This window comes from Melanerpes formicivorus, unplaced genomic scaffold (genome assembly GCF_026170545.1).
Source record: "Melanerpes formicivorus ecotype bairdi unplaced genomic scaffold, bMelFor1.0.p_v2 SCAF_1, whole genome shotgun sequence".
Taxonomy (NCBI): Eukaryota; Metazoa; Chordata; class Aves; order Piciformes; family Picidae; genus Melanerpes; species Melanerpes formicivorus.
Window position 1 is genome coordinate 52550167 of NW_027142353.1, and position 25239 is coordinate 52575405.

The 25239-nt window shown below is 40.8% G+C and overlaps 1 protein-coding gene across 1 annotated transcript in view; it reads left to right on the forward strand.

The window, feature by feature from the left end:
* The first annotated feature begins 3496 nt into the window (after positions 1 to 3496).
* The window catches only part of UBL3 (ubiquitin like 3), a 66757-nt gene continuing 45014 nt past the window's right edge, over positions 3497 to 25239 (forward strand). The window contains exon 1 of the mRNA XM_068143295.1: positions 3497 to 4538. Coding sequence (XP_067999396.1) covers positions 4512 to 4538 — 27 coding nt within the window. The 5' untranslated portion in view covers positions 3497 to 4511. The remainder of the gene's footprint in view (positions 4539 to 25239) is intronic.

The following is a 25239-nucleotide window of genomic DNA, read 5'->3' on the forward strand; positions in this document are numbered from 1 at the left end:
TGTCCTTGCTTGCCCGACTTGCTTCGGCACATGGACTTCCTGAAGCTCAAGCAAAGAGTGTTTCCATATAACCTTTAGCAATTCACCCTGTGAACAGTAAAGTATTGCAAAGCCCCTGCCTTCTTGTAGCAGAAGAGGTGGGAAGGGTCCATGTGCCTCAGCTGTCATGGCACCACCAAGGACAGAATTTTGAGTTGCCACCAATTTCAGTTTACATAAGGAGATGGTTATGAGCTGCAGTGCCTGAAAAGCAGGCAGTGGTACCTATTATCTTGCCTGTGCTATGAGACTGTTAGCAGGAAAGATAGGGGCAAAACTCCTCCTGGGTTAAACTAAGATCATCTCAAGGCACCAGTATAGGGCTGCTGTCTGCATAGAGTGAAGGTCTGCAGGATGGCCTTGGAGTAGATCTGAAGAGCCTGTTTAAACTTAAGCTGTTGTATGAAAGGGGTTTTTATGGTTTTTTTTTTCAGGGAAAAGCCCACATTAATCACATTCTAAGTATAAACTCTATTCAGCAAGATCTATTTATAGTGCTTCAGTCTGTTGCTGATTTAATCAGAAAGTTATGCATGCCCAGGAATGCATATTATCTGGGATGGAGAGAGATCTTCCCTTTGGACCCTCATCTGTAAGTGTTATTATTTAGATGATTTATGAAAATAAAATATTAAAATCACATTTTTTAAAAGATGAGAACCCCTTGTGTTTTCTCTCTCCTTCAAGGTCAGAGAAAAAGTAAGCAATGCTTCAAAAATGTGCTATTACTCCCACAAACACAATCCTTTTTATTCCCTTGGTGGCTAGAAGACCTGGCTATGATTGAAGTTAATGATATAAGGTACTACAAAAAAACATTTTTTTTCAGGGGAAAGTCACAGCCACAGCATCATTTGTGTTGGAAGGGACTTCTGGAGGTCATCTGGTCTAATCCCTTGCTCAAGCAAGGTCAGCCAGTGCAGTTTGTCCATGACCATATCTAGTTGGGGTTTGGATATCATCCACACACAGGCTTCACAGCCTCTTTGGGCAACCTGTGCCAGTGTTGGTTACCCTCACAGTAAAAATATAATAATTATTTTCTCATGCTCACATTGCATTTATTAATTCTCATCTGGTTCTCATTGCCTTGTTCTGTCAGAGAGCACCACTGAAAAGAGCCTGGCTCACTCTTATCCCTTTCCTCACACTTCCACTGCTGAGATCCCTCTGAGACAGAATCACAGAATCACTGTGGTTAGCAAAGACCTTTAAGATAATCAAGTCCAAGCATTATCTAACTCTACCAGGGCCACTATTGCACCATGTCCTTGAACATGTCTAGAATATAAACATGTCCAGATGGCTTTTAAATAGATCCAGGGATGGCAATTCAACCACTTCCCTGGGCATCCTGATCCAGTCTTGGATAATGCTTTTGGTATAGAAGTTTTCTCTAGTGTCTAACCTAAACCTCCCCTGTTGAAACTTTATGCTATTTCCTCTTTTCCTCTCAGTTGTGAGCTGTGAGAAGAGACCAACAACCACCTCCCTATAACTGCCTTTCAGGGGGTCATAGTAAGCAATAAGGTCTCCCCTCAGCCTCCTTTTCTTCAGACTAAATAACCCCAGCTCTTTCAGCTGCTCCTCACAAGATTATTCTCAAGACCTTTCACCAGCTTTGCTGCCTTTCTCTGGACCAACACCAGAAACCCGATGTCTCATACTGCAGCATCCAAAACTGAACACAGTACTGAAGATGTGGCCTCACCAGTGTGGAGTACAGTGGGACAATCACCCCTCTAGTCCTGCTGGCCACACTATTCCTGATGCAGGCCAAGATGCTGTTTGGCTTTCTTGGCCACTCACACACAGCCAAACAGCCCCAGCTCTCAACCTCTCCTCCTGTGAGAGAGAGCTCAGTCACTGCCTCCCCAAAAAAATGTACCATCTAAGCAAACCAGGCTGACAAGGGAGGGAGTGATGTGCCTGAAGTTACACAATGTGTGACAGCACAGGATCCTCATGGAGGCCATGTGTGTGGGGCCACCTCTGCAGGCCCCCAATTCTTCTCCCAGGCATCAAACAGGGCTGCTTGCTGTCAGATCTGTCTTCTGAAGCCATTAGCTTTGTGCTATTTTGGAATAGAGTATAAAGAAAAGAATTACAACCTCTGCTAGGGCCAGTGTCATGCCAGGGATTGCCTTTGCAAGTCCTAAAGAGGAAAGGCAGTCTTGAACTTTTACTGTTAAAGGGAACAACTCTAGTCTTAATTTCCTGTGGTTTTACATGAGGTCTGTCCCTGAAGGAACCAGGCTGCATCTATCACAAGCTCCATCTGCCTGATCTTTTTTTTTCCCCTCGGACAGCTTTACAGTATGAGCGTATGAATGTGTTTCTACACACTCTTCTCAAAAGGCCTACACATTTCTCCAGGTAGGTGTTTTGTCAGGTTTTCTCGTGGCTTTGAGGTGGGATATATTTTTCACCAGGTAGAGTCTTTTGTTTTTTTGTTTACTGCTGGTATCCAGGAGCAGCCTGGAATAAGGAATTAAATACCCACTGCAATACACCATTTCAGATAGCATGGATCCATAACGTGAAGCTTTTCAGGGAGCAGGATGACTTTTGAAGGGAGCATTTTGCATGCTGAGTGCTCTTTCTCCAGATGCTTCCAAGTTGGGAGTTATAATGACTGGTTGATCTTAGAAAGTCTTTTGCCATTGAAACGATTCCATGATTCTGTAATTTTCACTGTGAATCTTACAGGAGCTTTCTTCAACAAAACTAGGCAGTTCAGGGGGGGGGAAATGTAAGAAAAAAGAAAACCAAGAACCTTGGTATTTCAAATGCTAGAAAATAATGTAAGAAATGAGAAAGACACAGAAATGTTGTGCAGGCCTGGACTCGTGGATCTAGGGCACAAGATAAATAAAATGGTTTGATTTATGGTGGTTGTTTGTTGGTTGCTGGAGTTTGGGGGTTTGGGGATTTTGTTGTGTGTGGGTTGTTGTTGTGTGTTTTGGGGTTTTGGTTGGTTGGTTGGTTGGGTTTTTTGGAAGCTGCCCACGCTCTGGGAATGGGATCCATGAAGAAGGGGCTCCAGGGGCTCCACGGGAAGCCCGGAACGATCTGTAGGGACCGCAGACGTCATTGGGCAAACGACACCTAATTTGCCCGGGTGGCGGCTGGGGGTTTCCCAGCTGCCAGGGCGACGAAACGGCGGCCAGGCCCCCGCGGTGTCCCGGGGACCCCACGGTGCGCCCAAGCCACGGCACGGAGAGCGTGGGGCGACACGAAGGGCCCCGGCACCCAGCGGAGAGAGGCCCCGCACCACGGCGAACCGCTTCCCACCGTAGCAACCGTTGCTGAGGAGCGGGGGCGGGGCTGCGGTGCAGCGCGGCTCCGCGGGACCTTGCTGGCGCCGCCCCGCTCCCCTCGGCAGCCTACAAGCCCCATGGTGCCGCGCGGGGTGGCGGTGCGTGACGCGGCGGGAGCGGGGAAGGCGGAGGCGGAGGAGGGGGTCTGTCTCTCCCCTGCCGTGTCCCCTTTCTCGGCTCCGCGGACGCCATGTTGGTTTGAGCCGAAGATGACAGGGGGCGGCTGCGGGCGAGGATCGCGTTGAGGACTGGCAGCTCCGGTTCGCAGCGGGGCGAAGCAGCGCGGCTCGCGGGAAGGTGGGGCGCCCGGAGCCGCCGGACGACGAGGCGAGGGAGGGCGGGCGGGCTGAAGCGGCGGCGATGCGAGCGGAGACGCGAGCGGAGACCTAAGGCTGCGGGAGGCGGCCGCCGTTGAACGTCCCCCGGCCCCCGCCGAGTGCTGTCGCCGCCGGAGCGCTACGGGGGAGGGCATTCCCCTCCGGCCACCCCTCAGGCAGCTCTCCCCGGCCCGTCGCCCTGCCAGACCCTGTTGAATGTCGCACATCGCCTAGAGGGGATCCGAAGCCGGGCGTCCTGACCCCAGCCGCGAGCCCACCCCGGCCCTCCCGTCTTCCTGCCCCGCCGCCGAGGGCAGGACTGAGGTCCTGCCTGACTGCCTGCGCGACCGGGTCGCCTGCGCTGACTGAGGAGGTGACTTGGACGCACCATTATCCCGTGAATCATCCCGTCGTCATTTGTCAAGACTAGGAGAGAAGGAAGAGGGAGTGAGGGGGGAAAAGCCCGTACGCAGCTCATGTGGCGGTGTAGTCCTGCCTGGTCTACCTGGCACCGCTGGTGCTGCTGCTGCTGCCGCCGCTGCTGACAGGAATCTGCTGCCATCTCTGGTCTCCCGCTGGCTCCTCTGGTACAGCCCCGGCACCGCTTGTCCCTGGATATTTCTCCTCCTCAGCCGGCCGTCTCTCCGCTGTACATCGGGCACCTCTTCTTCGTAGGCAACGTGGAAGTTGCTGCCTCCGACATTAACACTGGTTTTGCTTAGTGAAGATCTCCGGCGGGCTCTTCTTGGTGCTTTTTTTTTTCCCCTTTAAATTTTATTTTTTATTTATTTTTTTTTTTTAAAGTTGATTTTAAGCCATTTAGGGTAACATCAAGATGTCCAGCAGCGTTCCAGCTGATATGGTAAGTCTTACGCTCCTCATTTGAAAGGATTACATTTAACATTTATTTCGGCCTGTTTTGTCAGAGACGGTGGAAAGACGTGGGGTGTGGGAACAAATAAACAAAAAGTCATGGTTAGACGTTTAGGGAACAAAAAGTTCCCAGTTCATACCCCCACCCCGCACAAAACCAGAATGCTGGTTCTGCTTTGCTTTTGGTAGCGACGTGGGAAATCTGCAGCGTCGCCTTCTGTGTAGCAAGGCAAGGGGGCATGTCTGCTTACTGTTACCTATGGCAGTTAATATCTGTCTGCTCTGCATTATTTCGTGTAGCACTGCTCTTCAGCTCTGCCGAGTATTTCTGGGGGGAAGAGAAAGGAGAAGTAGAACATTCAGAATGGTTGAAGCGACCAGTTTCCCTGTTTTTTCCTTCTTTCTGAACCAGCTGAAATATAGTCTCAATCTTCTTCCTTTTTCTCTAAAACTTCGCTTGTTTCTTACCCATGCTTTGTCTTCCCATGTTGATAAGAAGTTAATCTCATCACTTGCTGCCAGATCAAGAGCGAGAGAGAAATTCTCATGCTTTTATTTACATAGCGAGGTCCTTTGTGCACTAGCTGCAATCTGGACATTTTTCAAGGGCACTCCTTGTACTTCTTATGGCGGACTGTACTTCAGCCTGTATTGGATAGTCGTCTCGGTACATTTAAAATAGGAAGTTATAGCAAGGCATGAAGAGTGAGGATCAATCAGATCTGCTAGATAGTCTTTCTGTCCAGCACGACTTTTCCAATTTGTATGTATTTCCATAAATCACTTAACTGGGAGGGGGGAAAAAGTTGTGGCTGCAGTTTTGGTGTGTTAGTTCTTTGTTCTTACGGCAGAATATTTTCGTGTATCTGTTCGTATTTAAAGGTACTTTTATTCTATAAACAGTAGGCTTGTCCATGTATTTTTGTATTTCAAGATGAAGTTCTGAGAGTAAAACCTGTAGTGATAGCAGTAAAACCGAGTAGCCCTTTTTTTCAGCCATCAATATTACAATTAATGGTGCATATGTATGACAAAAGGGCTATTGAAATAATGGTATCCTTTAGTTGCTTGCTTTCAGTGTTTCCTTCACGGCTTTTGTACTGCGGTTGAAACGAGTGAATTCTGAACAAAAAGCAAAACCAGCAAGATCCTAGATGATTATCACATACAGTTTATTTTGGTTGGTTGTTTTTTTTTTCCCTCCCTCTACCTTTCTCGAATATCGTGAATAAAATTTGCCCCCTGGACAAGAAGGGGGAGATACCTCTGATACCCTTTCTGCTATCAGTTTTCATATATTTCTTTTTAGGATCTCTCTCTCTCTGAACATCCTTATCACTCACACGTGTCTGCCTGGCATTATATCACAGAAATCCTCGCCTGAGCTGTGGAGGGTTAGATGCAAATCTCTCAGTGCCGCTTTATAAATTGCCTGGAGGAGTCCTTTGAGGGTGACATGAAGCACTATTCTTCCCCCTCACCCTGGGCAGAGTGCACTGCCACCTTCACACTACTTTTAGGTCCTGCCTGCCAGGGGGGCATGATGCTGCCACTAGGTTTGTAGCGTTTGACATTTTATACAAAATACACGCATTTTAACATGGGTAAAATGCTATTTTATTTCTATGAAAAGTGTTTCCTTCTGTTGTTATGATGTAAGAATACTGCTGACAGGGATAACTAGGCCTAGTGATGCTCTGTTTCTTCAAATCCGGAAGAAGCTTGTTATACATCATGCTGTTTAAATACTGAGTCATTACAAAAACATTTCAATGGAGATGTTACCAATGTTGCTAGTATTGAACTAGATACATAGATACATTTTCGTCTGTTAGAATGATTTTGTTGAGTTTCTACATTATTAGCTGCAGTTTCTTTCTGCAAGTTTCAAGTGTGTGGTAGAAACACAGTGTCAACAGAGCTACTAAATATTACTTTGTAAAAAGAGTACTTGAAAACTCATTTTGAGTCTCCTTTTGACGCTGTCCTCCTTATTTCAAAGGAGATTGTTCATGAAAGAAAATATGGAATTGGTTTTGGGTTTTGTTTTTTTTTTTGATGGCTTTTTAAAGAGCAGCACTTACCAGGCTGTCACCTTCTTTTTTTTTTTTTTTTTTTTTTTGTATATGTTTTTATTTAATGTAGGATTTTGCAGTTTGCATTTCTCTTCCCCACCCACTGTGCAATTTGCATTTACAAAAAAACCCCAACATTTTCCATTCCTGTAGGAGTTGGCATCGATGTGATGGCATGTCATGGTACAAAGACTATCACACTTTAGTAAATCTGCTATGAATTACTTAAGGGTTATAATAATTATGGTTCAAACTGTTTACCTTATCATCATCATCATCATAAAACAATTATAATTGCTACTTCTCGCCAATGTGTTAATTTGTCTTCCTGTCCCATCGTTGTGAAGGATCTGCTATACATAAATTCATAGTAAATTTTCGAATCTTTGGTAAGTATGTAGGCATAATTTGGTCTAGCTCCCTTTTCTCTGACATTTAGTTGATTTCCTTCCAGAATTACAGCAAATTTTACAAGCTAACCATTTAAGCATCACTTCTTAAATAATTAACACAGTACTTTATCATTTACATTCCACTAATACATTGTATAGTGACACACCACATTCCGGGTATTTTAAGTTCGTGGCGCGTTATTCCTTAGCAATGTATGCTGCTTACAGGTTAAAAGTCCCACTGCTGGAATGAAACCTGCTAATATTGACTTCTCTACTTGAGTAGCTTCATTAACTTAATTGGGACTAGAAATGTATGAGACTGTGCTTGAAAACTACTGTTTATGTACAGCCTAATTTTATTTAGCTTTTTTTTTCCACTAATGATTGTAGTGGCAAGAGGGCATCTCTGAATATATCCAGTAATTTAATCAGGTAATTGATCACTTTTGCCATTTGGTAGCAGCTAGGACTTGTGAATTGCAAGGCTGTTTGTAAGTTGTATTTATTTTGTAATAATGAAGAGGCATGAAGTAGTTTGTGGACTTGTGAAGTAAATCACAGTGTTTTTTTTGAGTGGACCAAATGAAATTGGTTTGGTAGCTGTAGCTGCCTATTTTAAAACAAGCTCTGAAAAAAACTGTACTTAGTCCAGAAGTTATTACTCAGTAAAATAATCCCCTTTGTTTCAGTGAAGTTATCAAAAGAATATGGGCAGCTGCCTCTGTGTTCTGTGTGCCCCTGGTATTCTCTTTAGAGATAAAATTCTTTAGGGATCTTAGAAATTCAGAGTAAGGGACCTGTGTGACTGAAAACTGTAACTGTGTCCACTGTTCCTGTATTGGCGTGTTCTGTGTAGATACAAAAAGGCTCTGCCAGTGCTTTTTCCCCAGGTAGTTCTTTGCATGCCCTTTAGGATATCAAATTATTTTTCTGTCTGAGTAGTAATGGAGAATGATGCTTGTGGCCCAAGATGGTTTTGTTTGCTTGGGTGTTTTCTGCATTTGATAAACAGCAGAAGACTGAAATCTATCAAGCTCTTAAGCTGACGATCATTCCATTATTATGTACAGCTACTATACTTAAGAAATGTAGGCAGTATGGGAGAAATTATTGTTTAAAAACCCAGAACTTTTAGTGTGAGACATTTGCAGACATGAAAGAGGGTAGAGGCTGTGGTCTAAAACACTTCTATATAGAATAGAATTAACCAGGTTGGAAGAGACCTTTGAGATCATTGAGTCCAACCTATCACCCAACATGGACAGTGTTAGAACAAGGCAATAGGGTAGAAGAAGAGGAACAAGTAGAAATGCTGCTCAGTTCATGTCTTCTTGGTATTGACATCTTTAATGGATGTGTGTGTGTGTGCCTGTGCTCCTTTTTGGGAAATTTAGTATAGAATGGTGATGAATAGCTTAATGTATACAGGGACTTCCTTTTAAATACAAATTAATAGAGGTTAACAGGGGAGAAGGGTGAATGTGTAACTGATGCTACATCAGTAGTGGAAGCTTGGCAACCAGGAATAGGGTTAGACAGGAGGGACTAAGAGGAGCTGCTGATTGTATGGTGGTTGAGTTTTGTTGCCCATGATTCAGTCTAAACAATTATTTCATTTAAGAATAGTAACTGTGGTATCATTATAATGATTGGAACAAAGAATGAAAATACTTGTTCACTCATAGAATTTTAATGTATCAGAACAAAATAAGTTATGCGTTTCTGTTCTAATTTAATTTAACTACTTTCCCTTGTGCCTTCAAGTAGATCCTTTTTCTTGGTTTTGGAAATTATTGTATCCCCAAAGTAACCTTTGTGCATTAAGTTAGGCCTTTATGTTTGGGTTGGGTTTTTTTTTAATAATAATCTAATAATTTCTCTGTATTTTTGCACTCCCTATGTTGAACATTCTAATTTATCACATTCTGAGATAAAAATAGCTCATTGGGTTTTTCTGTATGGATATTTTTCCTTTCTTGATTTTTTCACTATTGTTTGCTGACTGTAGTAGATAAGAGTATTCTGACCTTTGTCATTCTCAGTGTTTTGGGTTTTTTGCCTCCTTTTGGAGAAGAAATTGATGGGATCTGTTATGAAGAAGAATGTCAAGAAGCTCCTTGCTGACTCCTTAAATACTGAGCCATCTTTTGTGGCATATTGAAGTTTCATGTAGGGAGATGAAGAACCTGTTTCTTTATCTGCAGCAGTGGCCAGGGATAACCGTGCCCAAGTTATCTTGAATGTATGTATTTGGGTATACTTCAAAATTATTTGTATTTACAATTGTCCTCCTCATCTGCTCCCCTTTTTTCTTCAGCATATTAAAAAAAAAAGTCTAACCTATTTATCTAATAATCAAAAAGAAATATCTTATTAATGACTGGCCTTCTTATGTATGACACTGTAGTGGAAATCCCACAGCATCCTAGCACATTAAACATACTTCAAAACAATGTTTGCATGTCCTTAATCTTATTTTCTTTGAGGATGGACATCTGTAAGCTGTGGATAAGATAATGACTGATATTTGTGCTGGGCTTTGGTTGCAGCACTATACTTCAGATAGAAGTGCAGGCTGGCAGTGTAAACTGTCTCTTCCTTCCTGCCACCCACCCTTGTTGTTGTTACCTGAATTGTTTCTCTCTACTTTTGTTGTCCAGCTCCATGTAATACTGGAGGGGATGTATGCTGAAGGACATTTAACTCCTCCTTGTTGGGAATACTGGAAAGTCATCAGTAGCTGCTGGCAGGTTCCAGCAGGGCTGAGAGATGCAGGGGGGGGGAAAAAGAATTATGAGTATCTGAGTGTAGCAAAATAATCACCTCTGCATCAGGAACATTGAATTATGCCTGTTAAAAATTGCCAGGCATCATCTGTGGGAACTGAGCAGCTCAGCCAGGACTTGAACAGGGACAAGTTGCAGCTCTTGGTTGTGGAATTAGGGACAACTTCAAGTACTGGTAATCTGTATTTCACCTTGGAGCTTGTGAATACTGTTCATGCATATATAACTTAATTTTTAGCTCATTCAAGGCCCATAGCTATCTTCCTTGGCTTGGCTTAAGGCTGTAGTAGGAAATTAGCCTGTCTGAATGCAGTCCTTGCAGCAGACTTGGTAAGCAGTGCTTTTATGGTATTGCAAACAAAATGACTAAGAGCATGCTTTTCTGTTTTGGGGTTGCCTTTTTTTTCTTTTCTTTTCTTTCTTTTTGTTCAACTGAGAGTTCTTATTAAGTGCAGCATCTGTGAATGCTGAAAGCCATGGTCATGGCATATACAGTAAGTGGGGTTTACTACTTTTACATTTCAGGTCAATCAGGTTTGTTTCTCAGTAAAAGTCAGAATGTAAACTTTTGGTTTGCCTCTATGCAATCACTTATGCAATAATGGGCAGAATGAAGAGTTGAGTTCTGACTCAGCCTGTGAGTGCTACTCTAGCTTGCAGGAATCCAGAAATATCTGAAATGTGACTAATCATTCTTGTGGTTTTATGTAAAAAAGATAGTAAGTCTTATTTTCAATCTTCTCTTTGTATGATACTGGATTTGCTAACTTGGTTATTTCTCCTAACTATGGTGAAAGGCAGAGCTGTTGATCAGTACTCTTTTCAATGTTAAGTCTGGTTTTGCAGCAATTATTTGAGCCTACTGAAGCAGCAAGCCTTCCATGCCACAATTTTGCATGCATAAATGTTAGCTCCCCATAATTATTAAAGGGATACGACTGAGTGCAGTGCTTTCATTTTAGAGGCGATTGAAAATGAGCAGAATGTCAATGAGAAATTTTAATGTCACCGTTCTCATGTCAAATCTAAACTCTGAGACCCCATCTCTTCATCAATTTTAACTGATAATTTAGAGGTCTGCCTTTTGAAATACAGCTATTGTTAAAAATTGCCCTGTAAATTCTGCTAGGAGGGCAGCCTTAATTTTTGACAACTTCTCTTATACGTGTCTTACAGAGCATTTTAAAGCCGAGACTGGAACGTTTTTCACTTGATATACCTCCAGACAAATTTAAATTCACAGCTGGAAAATTAACCATTGCAAGCCATGCTAGTGGAGAAGATACTGAGAGAAGAAAAGAATTAAGAATCAACACCCTGCAAGAAATGTTAAAAAAAGAAAAAAGAAAGAAAGAAAGAAGTAGCTGAGACATAGATTGGGTTCTGAAAATGCCATTGTACACTCCAATACCACGTGCTTGGGTTTTTTTTGGTTTGGGTTGGGTTTTTTTGTTATATCTGAAATTAAGTGGGGGGGAGGGGGAAGTTTTTAACAGGTTTTCTAAGGTTTTAGAGAAAAATACTTAGGAGGTCTCTTTAGTTTTGAGAGTAACAGAGAAAAAGTTAAGGCCTTCTTATAGGTCTGCTGGACCTCAGAGCTACAGTTCTGCAGAAATACTTAAATGCTGTTGCAGCTGAATGCTGATGTTTGTGGAAACCTGGTGTATTTTGTGGTCATTTACCAGGGTTGCGTTTAGCTCTTTGACAGAGGATAAATTTGCTACTTGTAAACCATCCACAGTGAAGGTGGACTCAATTTGTATTAATATCCAGTGTGTTGAAATCTGATTTAATCTGATTTTTAACAAATGTAGTGTGTGTTTTCCACTAATGGAAATGTTGTGTAAAATGGAGATTGGACAGATTACCCAAATCTGATGCTGCCATCAGTCTTGTAGGTTTTTTGGTGGTGTTTTTTTTTGGTGAGTTTGATTTAATTCATTTTTTTGTGGCTTTTTTGGTTTGTTGGTTGATTTGTGTTGGTGGGGTTGGTTTTTTGTTTTGTTTGGGTTGGGTTTTTTTTTAAACTTACTTGAGAAACTTACAGTTTCAAGTCAAATGGAAAGTTTGTGGCAGAGTTTAGCTGAGGCTTTGTTCCGTGATACTGTTGTTATGGAGACGGAAACAAGGAAGAAACTCCTTGAGTTTTATGTGTCCCATATGAATTAACCAAGTGAAAACAGACATTCTGCCTACTTCTTCCTACTTCTAGGTTTGTTCTACTATGAAAAAATATATCTGTGCCTTACTGAGATGTAAGTACCAAAATGGCACTTCATGTTCAGCAGTGCGGGGATGCAATCTGGAGATGTTTGTGTTGGTGTCCACCTGCTGTGACTGTTTCGATTTCTCCTAAGAGCTGATACCGATTACTGCTCAGGCTAATCTTATTTATGTCAATGGCTTGGACCACTGCTGAGGAACAAAGGTGGTCTTCTCCTGGAGTGCTCTTTAGCTGCAGCTGAGGATCTGGATTTTAGTCTGTGAATCTGTTGGCAGCTTGGATGAGAATGAAAGTTTACCTCAATTTTATTTATTTTCTTCATTTTAAGCACCATCCTGGGCTTTTCAGGATTTGCTGTTACATGCAAAATTGTCTCAAGCACTTGATAAAAGTGTACCATTAATTAAAAAGTAAACACAAGGAAACCAAATATGATTTTATTCCAGAGACTGAAAAGAACAAGGTGCTAAATCTAAAAAAGAACTGTATTTCAAAGTCATATATTCCAGCCTTGGTTGGTATCTCCTCAGTGGAGTTACGATATGGTAATACGTTGTGGTCTGGCAGAGATCCACATCACCATAATCACATATATTCTGGATGGTACTACTTAATCTGTCTCCAGAATATGACATATCTTTTAAATACAGAGAAATAATGGAATAGTGGTGAAATAGTGAAATGCAATGTTCGTCAGAAGTCTTCAGTAGCTGGAGGTGTAAATTTATGATTCTCTGCTTAAAGGTAGATTAGTGCCAGTCTAGATGTGCATCTATGTGGCATCTGCTGGTGAGCCTCAGAAAACTTGTTACAAATGGTAATTTTATAAAATAATTCTTCTAAAAGTCCTTTTGAGTATTTCTTTTAAGAGTAAATATTGTCTAATGTTTTTCAGGCATGTTTATCTTTTATATACTATAAGGGAGTGACGAGAAGCCTTTGTATGCTTTTAAAGCCTGGAGTACCTAGTTCCAGTATTTAAAAGAAAATATAAATATAAAGTAAAGAAAATATAAAGTATATAAAAGAAAAAATGATAGAATTCATATTTGTAGGGACAGCAAGATGAACGTGAAATTTAATTCTTGGTGTTGTGTGGTTGCATTTGATGCTCAACACATGACTTAAGGCTTATTAGATCCAAATATTTGTCATTTTGCTTTTGAAGGAACACATTTTTTTTCAGTCTGCAAATGAGTTACACGTCATAACAGCTGTAGTTGTGACAGCGAAAGCTCACCTCTCACTTCTGAAGCTGTTTTCTTGATCTCTGGTGGAAATGAAGTTTATAAGACTTGCGGGTTTTAGCAGTTTATAGTTTGTATACTTTCATGCTGTTTTTGGCAATAACCCCCAAATTTTCAGAAAGCTTTATTAAAAGATACTAAGTGAGGGGAATAAATGCCCATTCACTAACTCCATATGGTTCAGGAAGAATTACCATGAAATCACACACAAAATTAGTAACTTCCAATATCTGTATTGCAAACACATAAGTGACACTGAGGATGTGTTATGGTGTGTTTATAAGTATAATGAAAAAGCTGCTCTGTCAGTAGGGTTGTGTGCTCTCTTCCAAGGCCTTTCTAAGCTTTCCCTTGCATTAATTTTCTGGATTTGAAGTGTTGAATTTCAACGTCCCATATTAAGCAGGACTGATTGTAGGGCAGCATTGTGTCCAGTTTAGGTGCCCCCGATAGATTCTCAGTCTGGGCAGCCCTGCAGGTAAATTCTGCCTGAGGTCATGACGCCTTGCTCTCGTTAGTGTGGTTGGGGCACTGGAATCAGTGGCTTAGCTGTTACTGTGAACACCTAAAGAGATGGATTGTTTTCTATGTTACACAAATGGCAATATTTCTTGGAGTCATTCTAGTTGACTAACTCAGTCAACTAGATACAGTTGACTGTATCTAGTCAACTGGTCAGGACCTCTGTATATGTAATACAAGGTTTGTCTGCCTTGTTACCTTTGACCTTAAAAATGCATAGGGATGATTTGACTTGAATGTTCAAGGATTTTTGTACCAAAATGTGCTGTAACGTGGATTCTTCATGCTATAGATTTCCATGAGAAGCTATTTTTAAACCACCTTTATAATTTAAAGATGTGGCAAGCATTTTATGCGAGGAGCAACTCTATGCTAGATCACGTCAAGCTCAAGTGAAAATGAAGTGAAGCTTTTATCTAAAAAATAAACAGACTAGCATCTTTTAAAATTGTCTAGACACGAGACCAGGATTTTAAGGTGCAATATGTCAGATCTGGCACAAAGAGAGCGGCTTGTTACTGAGAAATTTGACTTGTTTTGAGGATCTCGTTTTCATAACTAATGTCAAGATGACTAGGCACTGTTATTAAAGAGAAACTGCAACTGTGTGTGATTTCTGTCTGCTTATTGTCTCTGGCCAGTATAGTCAGGAATGAATGTAAATCTGGAAATGGATATTTTGTTTTTTCCTCCTTACATATGTCTAAAATTATTGGGAGGTTTAAAATATGCACTGTAGTGGGTGCAGTACTAGGTAAACCATAAGTGGGGTTGTGATGAGGACTTCAGTAGCTATGGCAGTGGGTATTTGCAAAATCATTTTAGCTTGGCTATGGTTGCTTTTGCAGTCCCTGTAGAGGTGATTCAGGGGAAGAGTGTAGGTGCTCAAAACAGGGTAGCAGAGCGGTTTGGTGATGGGCTCTAATGTTTCTTCATTAGCAAGGATCTGAAAGATTCTAATTTTTCAGATTAATTGTAAAAAGAAAGGTTTAAGCATGCAGTTTTGTAATGAACTTGCATCATTCATCTCAGCTATGATGGGGCTCTTCACCTTTCTCCTGCGTGTCATTTTCATTCCTATAAAAACTGGGCCCTTTGTGCCCGTTTCTGCCGTGGTGGAGCTACCCAGGGAGATGTCCTTATAGAGAGGCCTATAGTGTAGGTTCCAGCACTCTGATGCTGGTACTTAAGATGCTAGAGTGTGTGCCTCTTGGGCTTATTGTGGGAGATGGGTAGGACTTGGAATTTTTTAAGTGGGGAATGTATAAAGTTTTGATTAGGGTAGACTTTAGATACACAGCTGTATCTTTCCCTGAGCTGACTATGAAGAGTATAAAAACATATCAATAGACAGTGGCAGCTCTAAGCTGAGGTTGTCTTTTTCAATACAAATTTGTGGGTTTTAAGCAAACATAGTTCATCTTGTATATTTTGCCACTGTGAGTATGGTCTATGTACCATAGAGCCATTTATGTTGTACATGGGAAAACTCATATGAAGAAGGAAGCCTTCCACTTGTAAAATGAAGTACAAAACTGGTCATATATAGCAGGATCAAGACTGTGCAACTATATTTATCCATCCTGTGGTATCAATGCATATTTGTGTCTCCTTCCAGAACCATGTGCTTTTCCCACTCACAGGATCTCTTCCTTATTCAGCACTTCCTCATTGTTCAGTGACTGGATCGATGCCTTACCTTCCTGTACTGCTCAAATTTTTCTTGGAAGATAATTCTTAGTTCATTTTGAGCCTTCCTGTGATACTAGTCTCCTTAACAAGCACATCATAAAAATCCATTTATTTGGGGAAAATGAGTTAGAGAAAAGGTTATTTATTAAAAAAAAAAAGAAAAGTGGATATTGCAGAATGTAATTTCACTTAAATGTACTCTTATAATAGATAACTCTGCACCAGAGTTGCAGGGAATTAATCCTTACGGTTTCAACTTCAGTCAGAAACAAAATGCAAAAACCCCAAAGATTTTCCTGTGACTTTGATTTATTTTTTCCATTTTTATTTTTTAAAAAAATGTTGTTGTGTATTTTAGTCAAATTCTGTTGAAATGTCTCTGGTCAATTCTGCTCTGGTGCATCTTCAGTGTCTTTCCATTTTGCTTGTAGAGAGTAGTCACATTGCATGACTACCAGCATTTTTGTTAAGCTAGCATGCTCTTTGATGTGAAAGTTATATTCCAGAAGACCTGTGGGCAGAGACTTACAATTACAAACCCATCAATAACATATTTATAAATGGATGTTTCCAAAAACACTTGGAGAAAGGTTGTAGCCATATCTAACAAGTTGTAAAAAGTGACTTTCAGGGCTTAATGCTTTAGGGGAAGCTGGTTTTCATACCTGCTTTGCTGCGGGGCTACGTTAGCATTTATTGCAACCTTTATTATTGATTGTGAATCACCTGATGTTTGAAAGATCAACCAAAGCCCTCCAGTAAAGAAACAGAAATTTTGAGCACTTTATTATCAACTATTGTCTCAACATAGCTGTCAACTTTCACGTTTCTACTTTCCAAATAGCGGGCTACCGATTCAAAGCAATCTTGAGAGGAGAAAACAAATCCACCACAGCAATTTGTGATGTTCAAGGACATGGGGATTTACTTCTGTTCTTAAGTTATCACATGCCCAATTCTGTATTTTGGTTTGGGGGATTTTTTTCAGGAAATGAAATGTAGTAAAGTCACTTTGCCCTATCCATAGAGTACAGAATGATTGTCAGTCAGTGCCTTTATCTGCAAATGTGCTGCTTGGTGAATTTCAATCTCAGTTAGAAAAAAAAAAGGCTAGCTCTGAAGTGAATAATTCAGTTCTGACTAATGCCAGATAAGGTGGAGTGAAGGTAAATAGTTTCCTTACTTCTGTAGTTGATTGTGCTGCTCCATATCTGCCTTGACTTTGATGTTTAAATTGGTGTCCTAAGTTATGAATTTTATTTATAATGAGCATGGGCTTAGGAGGTGATTTCTGTTCCCCTTTGTTGTTCTCTTCTGGAAAATAAAAAGCAAAATACCCCCAAAATAATCACCCACCCACACTCCACAAAACCCCCAAACAACAAGGAAACCCCAGATTTTCTGTTTTGTCTTACAGTCCTAGCACACAGAAATAAAGACAAGAGGGAAAGAAAACAGACATAGTTGATGCCTCTATTAGTACAGTTTTGAAGTGTTTAGGGGTTTGGTGGGTTTTTTTGTGTTGAGTTTGTTTGTTTGGATTTTTCCCCTGTTGCTAGTTGTTGTGCCGGAGATGGAAGATAAGAGATTTATACTTGAATGAATACAGCATTTTCTACAGTCTTTACTATCACACAGTTGTTTTTCATGTGAAATCAGATTGCAGCATGTCTAAAAAGTGGGATGCAGTTTTTAGGAAGAATCATAGCTCTTTGTTCTGGGTGTTTGAAATTTCCTGTACAAAAATCACTCACTTAAACGCAGTAGTCTTGTGATTTTGTTCTGTCTCTCACTTTGGAGTAAAGCCAACAGTTGTTTTATGATGCTGTATTGGAAGATGTATTGGCTAACCATAGAGTGTCCATGGTGCTCCTAGGATGGGGAAGAGAAACCTTTTGGATTGTTTCAAAACAGTTCTTGCTGGGTTGCAGGAAAACATGGTGTTCACTTTCTGCTAAAGGCATTTTGGACTGCTATAGCTGTTTGTGAGATGGGTGGGGGTGGCAGCTGAAAGGATTGCAGGGAGAAACCAAATCATGATTATACAGCCATCCAGTGACAAAGGTACAGGCACTAAACATAGCACTGTCAAAGCCTTCAGGCTTATTTATGGACAGTAATTTGCCACACAAAAATGATGGGCAGCAAAAAGCAGTTAAGGAGTCATAATTTTCTTTTATCATGCATACTCTTGTTGATTGAATTCTGTTGAATGAAGTTTTTGTGTGGTTTTGTGGAGTGTATCAGAGAGTAACAGGTTTCAGATGAAGTACATCCTCATCTTTCCTCTGCCTACCAGGGACAAACATACCCAAATCCATGCCTTAATATTTGCATTTCCAGTGCTGGTGCTGAATGAAGATGGAAAAGCAGTGTGTGTTACTTTGCAGGATATGTGTCCCTGTAAGCATTATCGCGCCTTCTGTCAAAAGTAAATGTTATACTACCAGATATAGGCTCTAAAGCAATAAGGCTTCACAGACTTGATTCAATTGCCTAAACATGGCATTTGAAGCCTGTTCACACTTGCCAATATGTCCAGAATGGGCAGAGAGAGCAGGCAGCAATGACACGACTTGTGGAAGACTCATGCCCTTCTGGAGGAAGCAGCCCAGGGAGTACTGGGCCCCTCAGTTTAGGAAAGATGTTGACTTGCTGGAACATGTCCCGAGAAGGGCAACAAAGCTGGGGAGCGGTTTGGAGCACAAGCCCTATGAGGAGAGGCTGAGGGAGCTGGGGTTGCTTGGCCTGGAGAAGAGGAGGCTCAGGAGAGACATTATTGCTGTCTACAACTACCTTAAGGGAGGTTGTGGACAGACAGTGGTTGGCCTCTTCTCCCAGGCAGCCAGTACCAGAACAAGAGGACCCGTCTCAAGCTGTGCCAGGGGAAGTTTAGACTGGGTGTTAGGAGGAAGTTCTTCATAGAGTGATTGCCCATTGGAATGTGCTACCTGGGGAGGTGGTGGAGTCACCATCACTGGAGGTGTTCAGGATGAGACTTGACAGGGTGCTTGCTTGCATGGTTTAGTTGATTAGGTAGTGTTGGATGATGGGTTGGACGGAATGATCTTGGAGGTCTCTTCCAACCTGGTCTGGTCTATTCTATTCCAGAAATAGCACTGGATGGATATGTTTAGGTAATTCCTTTGAACTCTGGGGACTTTGTAGACCCTCACTTGCAACACTTTCATACTGGTTTTCAGTAGGTTGTCTTTTCCTAGTTTGTATCCAATAAGTAGAGCTTCAAAATCATTAAATGTTTTAATTTACAGTAAATCACAGTTCTGACAGCTTTGTTATTTCCTACAGAAAACTTCAACATCTACAGTTGTAAACGCTGCAGTAGAGGGAACATTTTCCAGCATTTTGTTCCCTTTAGCATAGCAGATCTTCCTCTAATTACTACAATTATATGGAAATGTGAATCGTTGTAGGTGTACTACTGCCTGTTGTGAAGTAGGTGCAGTGTGACTGCAGATCTTTGCCAAGCCTGATCCAGTCTAGTCTGTTGCACATGATCTGTTAAAGAGAAGAAAATGGGAGTTATGATGTTGTCATAGTACATTTCAAAGTAAGTTACTGTGGTGGTTTGGCCCTGGCTGGAGATGTGATGGCCACCAAAGCCATTCTATCACTCCCCTTCTCAGATGGACAGTAGAGTGGGAAAATAAAACAAGAGACCCATGGGTCAGCATAGAAACAGTTTAGTAAGACAAAAGCAAAAGCCCTGTGTGGAAGCAAGAGCAAACAAAGAATATTATTCTCTACTTCCCATCAGCAGATGATGTCCAGCTGCTCCCTGGGAAGCTGTTGCTCTGGAGGACAAATGCCATCAATGAATGCCCCCACACTTCTGTCTTTCCCTTAGCTTTTCTGGCGAAGCTGAGGAGGAGACTCAGGGGTGACCTTATTGCTCTCTACAACTACCTGAAGGGAAGTTGTAGACAGATGGATGTTGGTCTCTTCTCCCAGGCAGCCAGCACCAGAGCAAGAGGACACAGTCTCAGGCTGTGCCAGGGGAGGTTTAGGTTGGATGTTAGGAAGAAGTTCTATACAGAGAGAGTGATTGGCCATTGGAATGGGCTGCCCAGGGAGATGGTGGAGTCACCATCATTGGAGGTGTTCAGGAGGAGACTTGATGGGCTGGTTGGTGCCATGGATTAGTTGTTTAGGTGGGTTGGATTGGTTGATGGGTTGGACGCGAGGATCTTGAAGGTCTCTTCCACCCTGGTCTGGTCTGGTCTAGTCTAGTCTATGGCATGGAATACCCCTTTGGTCAGTTTGGATCACCTGGCCTAGCCATGTCCCCTCCCAAGATCTTGCCCACCCCTCAGCCTGCTGGGGGGTTGAATGTTGGAAAAGCACATCCTTGGTGCTGTAAGAGCCCTCCTCAGCAGCAGCCAGAACACTTGTCAACACCCTTCCAGCTGCCACTACAAAACGCAGCACTACTAAAGGTGTTACAGGGAGAACTAATTCCATCTCAGCCAAACCCAATACAGTTACCAAACAAATCAAAGTTTCTGTACAACTGGGTTCATTTTGAAAATTGTCTGAAGTCAGTCCTTCAAAGTCCATCCTTTTTGTAATCCATTGTGTAAAATGGGACTTGAATGGTCTGTTCCAGGTACCACAGCAGAAACAGGGTGTGCTTTTGCCTAAGTGTGTGATTGCTTGTGGAGCACAGGCAAAAGAATATTGGCTATACAAATGCTATGTTCTTTTAAAGGTACTGAATTTTTTATAATGACATCTTGCAAAGAAAGTCAGACGTAGTGTTTGGGGTTTTATTAAATATGAGATTAAAAGAAGGAAGCTTACTGCTTGAAGCTTGACAGGTCTCTCTTGATAGTTGGCCTGAAATGTTTGCAAGATATTTCATGTCCTCAGAGCAGAAACTAATACGAGTGGGTTGAAAATTTGTGCTTACATAATTAAATAATGAAGATTAGGCTTTGGCATTACATAAGATATGAATGTGGGGAAGCTTGTTGTCATTGCCCTGTCAGGGTTTCTGTTGTATACTGGAGTAAATTTCTTACCTCTCATTTGATAAATACATGTGCAAAATGTATTTTGGAGGGCAGCTTTTGGTACATGTGTTTTGCTAAAGGCTGAGTTATGGATTGAATAGAGCCTTTATGCTGTGTTTCACATTAGCACTATTTGTTTGCCTTAATGAAACATTAATTGAGGTATTGGAGTGTGTTGTTTTGTTGTTTCTTTTAGTTAAGGTTAAAAACTAATGATCATAAATGAATTCTTTTTTTTTTCAGCCAAAATTGTAGTATTTGTAAAAGAGAAAACAGTATCCAAGCTACATCATGATTGTCTTGAAACTAAACATATTTTGTCTTTGTGTACTTAAAGGCTACATCTTATTTTGCTTAAACACTTCATGTTTTGGGGAATTTCATGTAGAGGAATAAAGATATCTGTATAAACATAGTCTTGGTTGCTTTGACAACACTAATCTTTGCATTTCTTCTTCGAGCAGACCTCTTTAGGATAGCTAGAATTGATATATCAGGAACCCTGGAAATAAGACTTGACCTGAAGAGCTGCAATTAACAATAAATAAATTTTTAAAAAATATCAAGTGTAAAGAAGCAGAGAAGTAGCAGCCAACAAGATTTTAATCCAGCTCTATCCATATTCTGTTGTAGATACACGGTCTGTTACACTTTATAATACAGCTTCTATTTGTGGATGAGTGTATCGTGATTGTTGAATGCAGGCAGCTTATTCAAAAGACTTTTATTGTTCAAATTAAGCTGAAAATGATCTGTAGGCTAAAGCAGTGACCTAGTTCTGGGTTTGCATGCTTTGGAAAGCATTCTATTTCCAAATCTGTGCACATATATGTTTTGGTTTAATTCTCTTTCCTTCTCTTTGAAGATTGATAATTAATAAATTATTTTTATCTTAGTAGTTACCTATCTACAAATGGAATATGCAAAATATTTTGTTCAATGTTACCCTTTAGGGTTTAATTTTTGTGGAAAGACAATTTTTCACTCAATGTATTAGAGAGAAAGTAAGCCTACCTAATTCATGCTGGCTCAGAAGTATCATGCACATTTGTAGCATCAGCATGCTGCCTGTGTAGGAAGAACGTGCTGCCTAATCTGTAAGCCAGGAGACGTTTAGGCTCGAGATGAGGAGAAAGTTCTTCACAGGGAGAGTTGTTAGCCATTGGAATGGGCTGCCCAGGGAGGTGGCACTTGGTGTCATGGTTTAGTCATAAGGTCTGTGGTGAAGGGTTGGACTTGATGATCTTTGAGGTCTCTTCCAACCTTGGTGATTCTGTATTTGAATTTTTAAGTTCAATAGTGTACACATTACTCTATCAGGAATGGTCAGGTCTCTGTAAATGAGCAAATTTATTATTAAGATGTATGACTATTAGTTTTTAAAAATCATTATGCAGAATTGCAATTAAGCAGCTGCAGACTCTTTTGCTTTGCTTTTCAGTCAGTGAAACGTGGGGCTGTGCTACTTCTCATAGTAGCTTGACTCCAGGTTGAGCTTGACATCTTGTGGCATTGAACTTCCTGGTTAAGGGTTCACAGGACATTGCAGACATTTATTTGCAAGTTTTAAGAAAGATCCCTACTATAAACCAAATATTTTTCAAGAAGATCATTTTGCTCTTCCCTATACCATGTGAAAATGATTAAGACTTTGATTTTATAAAGTAATAGAAGGGAATTGTACTTGTTATTTAAAACAAATCTCCTTTCCTATAAACTGTGATGTAAAACGAAGATGATGGAATAACTCTTTTGGCTGTGAAAACTGGGTGTGGTGGCATGGGGCTGCATGCCCAAGGAGTGTGTATATATAAAGTAGCTTGGTGGATATATGAACAAGGGGAAATTTTTTATCATTCAGGGTTCTTTTTCCTAGCAAGCAATATAATATTCAGACATATTCTATATATCATAGCTATATTCAGACACAGCTTTTTAGCTTGGCATTCTTTTAACTTTTTTTTGCTTGAAGTACAGGAATGTAAACCTTAAGCTCCTGATATTTCTAAGCATGGAATTTCTTTTTGTTGGTTGGTTGTTTTTCTTTGCAGACAGCAGAAGTGTGGAGTAGGATATAATCTACTGAAACATGTTTCGTTCTAAACATAAGTATATGTTCTACAATGAGTGCTTAGTTGTATTTAATTTGTGAAATATTCTAAGGCTACATTGTATCTCAGTTATGTTAAAAAAATTCTGTTTGGAGACTGAAGCAAAGACCAATTTCATAACCTGTGCCACCATCTGTTAAATACACCAGAAGCTTATTTTTTTTTCTGGATGGGTTTAGCCAGCTGTCCGTTTTGCACTGTTGCCTGGATGGAGGCGTGCATTTAAGAATAACACAGTAGGCTTTCTGTGAGTTGACAAAAAAGCTTTTTTTATTTTGATCTGAGACTCCTTTAGCTTGTCTGACACTTCCTTATATTTAGTCTCTGGCAGAGGAATGTATTTGAAACCTTTCCCCTGTTGCACTCCTCTAGTCTACGCTTTCATGTTCACCCACTTAGATCTGGAGCTGCTCCACAGGACAGGACGTGTGCCTTCACACCAAACCCTCTGCGAGGCATGCAAATGTGTTTGCTAGTAGCAACCCACAGTCCATTCTAATCCTATTGACATCTAACCCAAGTGGCATTTACTTAATCTGTCTGGCACTCTCCTTTCTTTGTCTGACCCTGCAGGATGATACAGCTTTTTGTAACCTTATTTTCTTTTAGGTAAGTGTTTCAGGATGGTAATACAGACCAGCAGAGTTTACTGAAATAATTTCTCTTTTCAAATGTTGCTCTTGTGACAAATAAGACCCTATTCAATAACAGTGGATTGCCTGAAGGTGACATGGCAGATTTTAGTGTTACATTGTCATTATGCTTAATTGCAATTTTTATAAGGGCTGATGAGACAAGGCAAAAAATGGGTATTTACAGAAATCTGGGAAGAATATTGTGCAGGTCAGTTAATAATTCTATTCTGCTGTTCAGTTTGCAGCAAAACAACCTGTATTCAGGAAAAAAGTAATGCAGGAAATGGTTTAGAAATAGAAAACAGCTCTTTGCTGACTGCCATTTAGAGATGATTTTAGAGCTAAAGTACAGCCTTAGAAATTAATTCTCTGACTTCCACAAGGGCTTTGCTTCTTTAAGATTGTCAAGTATCACCCAAGTAAAAATCTAGCAGAAATCACCTGAAGAAGCTACCTGAAGCAACACACTCTATTTTCTGATTTGGATTGCCATAAAATACGTTGTGTGCTGTGTCTGATCACCCACACCAAGAATGGCAAAGCTTCTTTCATTGCCTTGCTCTGCTCTGTCAGGTTGAGACTGCTGCATTGAGAAAGGATTTGGCTTCACTTCATGTGGAAATCTTTGTTTATTCTTCATCAGAGTTAGCTAGAGACGTCTGCACCACTTAAGAGCATGAAACCCCTGAATTCAGTATTGTGTATGAATACTCCAGTATAGTCTCATCCTGTCTAGCTTCATTTTCTGATCCTCTCAGAACAGCAGCACTCTTGTTTTGGTGCAGCTTGATGGAGCAGCATTTTGCTTTTTCTCCAGAGTGCAGATAAGCATATGAAATGGAAAGAAGAATTTGTCACTATTGTATGGAGGACATCTGTGCTACTAATGAAGCTACAGCATCAAAATATTTGAAATGCTTGCTATTCTTATATGCATGTGTCAGTTGGATAAAGTGAACTTGAGAATTAATTGCATCCAGTCTCTGCTGTTTGTACGTGGTTTGCTTTGGCTTAACTTTATTGGCCCAGCTAATCAGTGGCTTATTCTAGGAAGATCAAGGACCTCAGATCTACACGTTCAAAATCTCCTTTGCCCCAGCCTTTGTATTCAAAGTCTCACTGGAAGCTTTGTAGCTAAAACCAGGGTATATAAGGTGATTGCAAGACAGTCCATTTATCTCTGTTCCTGGCAGGTGGACAGTCAAACCAAGTGCTTATTGCCTTTGTTGAAATGTTTTGATGAACTGATGGTCAAAATTGTGCTATAAGCCCTATTCCTGCAATTTAGTTTCTCTCTCTACTTTCCCATCTAGTCAATTGTCTGTATGTAACTAGCTGTATAACACTTGCCCTCCACTGGCAAGGGTCCACCATGTCACAGAACCACAGTCATTATAGCAGGGTTTAGTTAGTGGTCATGCAGCTGAAAAAGGAATTGATTTAATGGAAATCACTACTGGAAATTCTTGCAAATCTTTCCCATACTTCCAGCTTTAAACCACTCATCTGATGATGTTAGGTTCACTAGGTCTAACCCTAGCACCGGGGAGAAAGGAGGAGCATCCCTTTCAATGGTAGCCTGCATCCACACAAGTTCAAATGTAACAGAAAATGCACTCTTCATAAAGAGACAAGCACGCTTACATTTATGTAACCACCAAAGTACTGAGACGATGCCAGTCGCCAAGCAGGATTGTAACAATGACATAGCTTAAAGGATTAGTTGCTTGTCAGGCAAAACAGAAGCACTCTCCTAATTTTTTATATTGTGTGTGTGTGTGGATTGAATATTAATAGTAAAAAGGCACACAAATACCTAAATACTCTTAATTTTAAATAGGTATTGCTGTTGTAAACTTCAGACAGAACCAAATAACCAAGAAGGGATTTAAGGAGATAAATTTCTTCTATTGTAATAGCTTCTTGATGTGATACTTATTTATTCACTCCTCACATTCCTGGTGCCATAT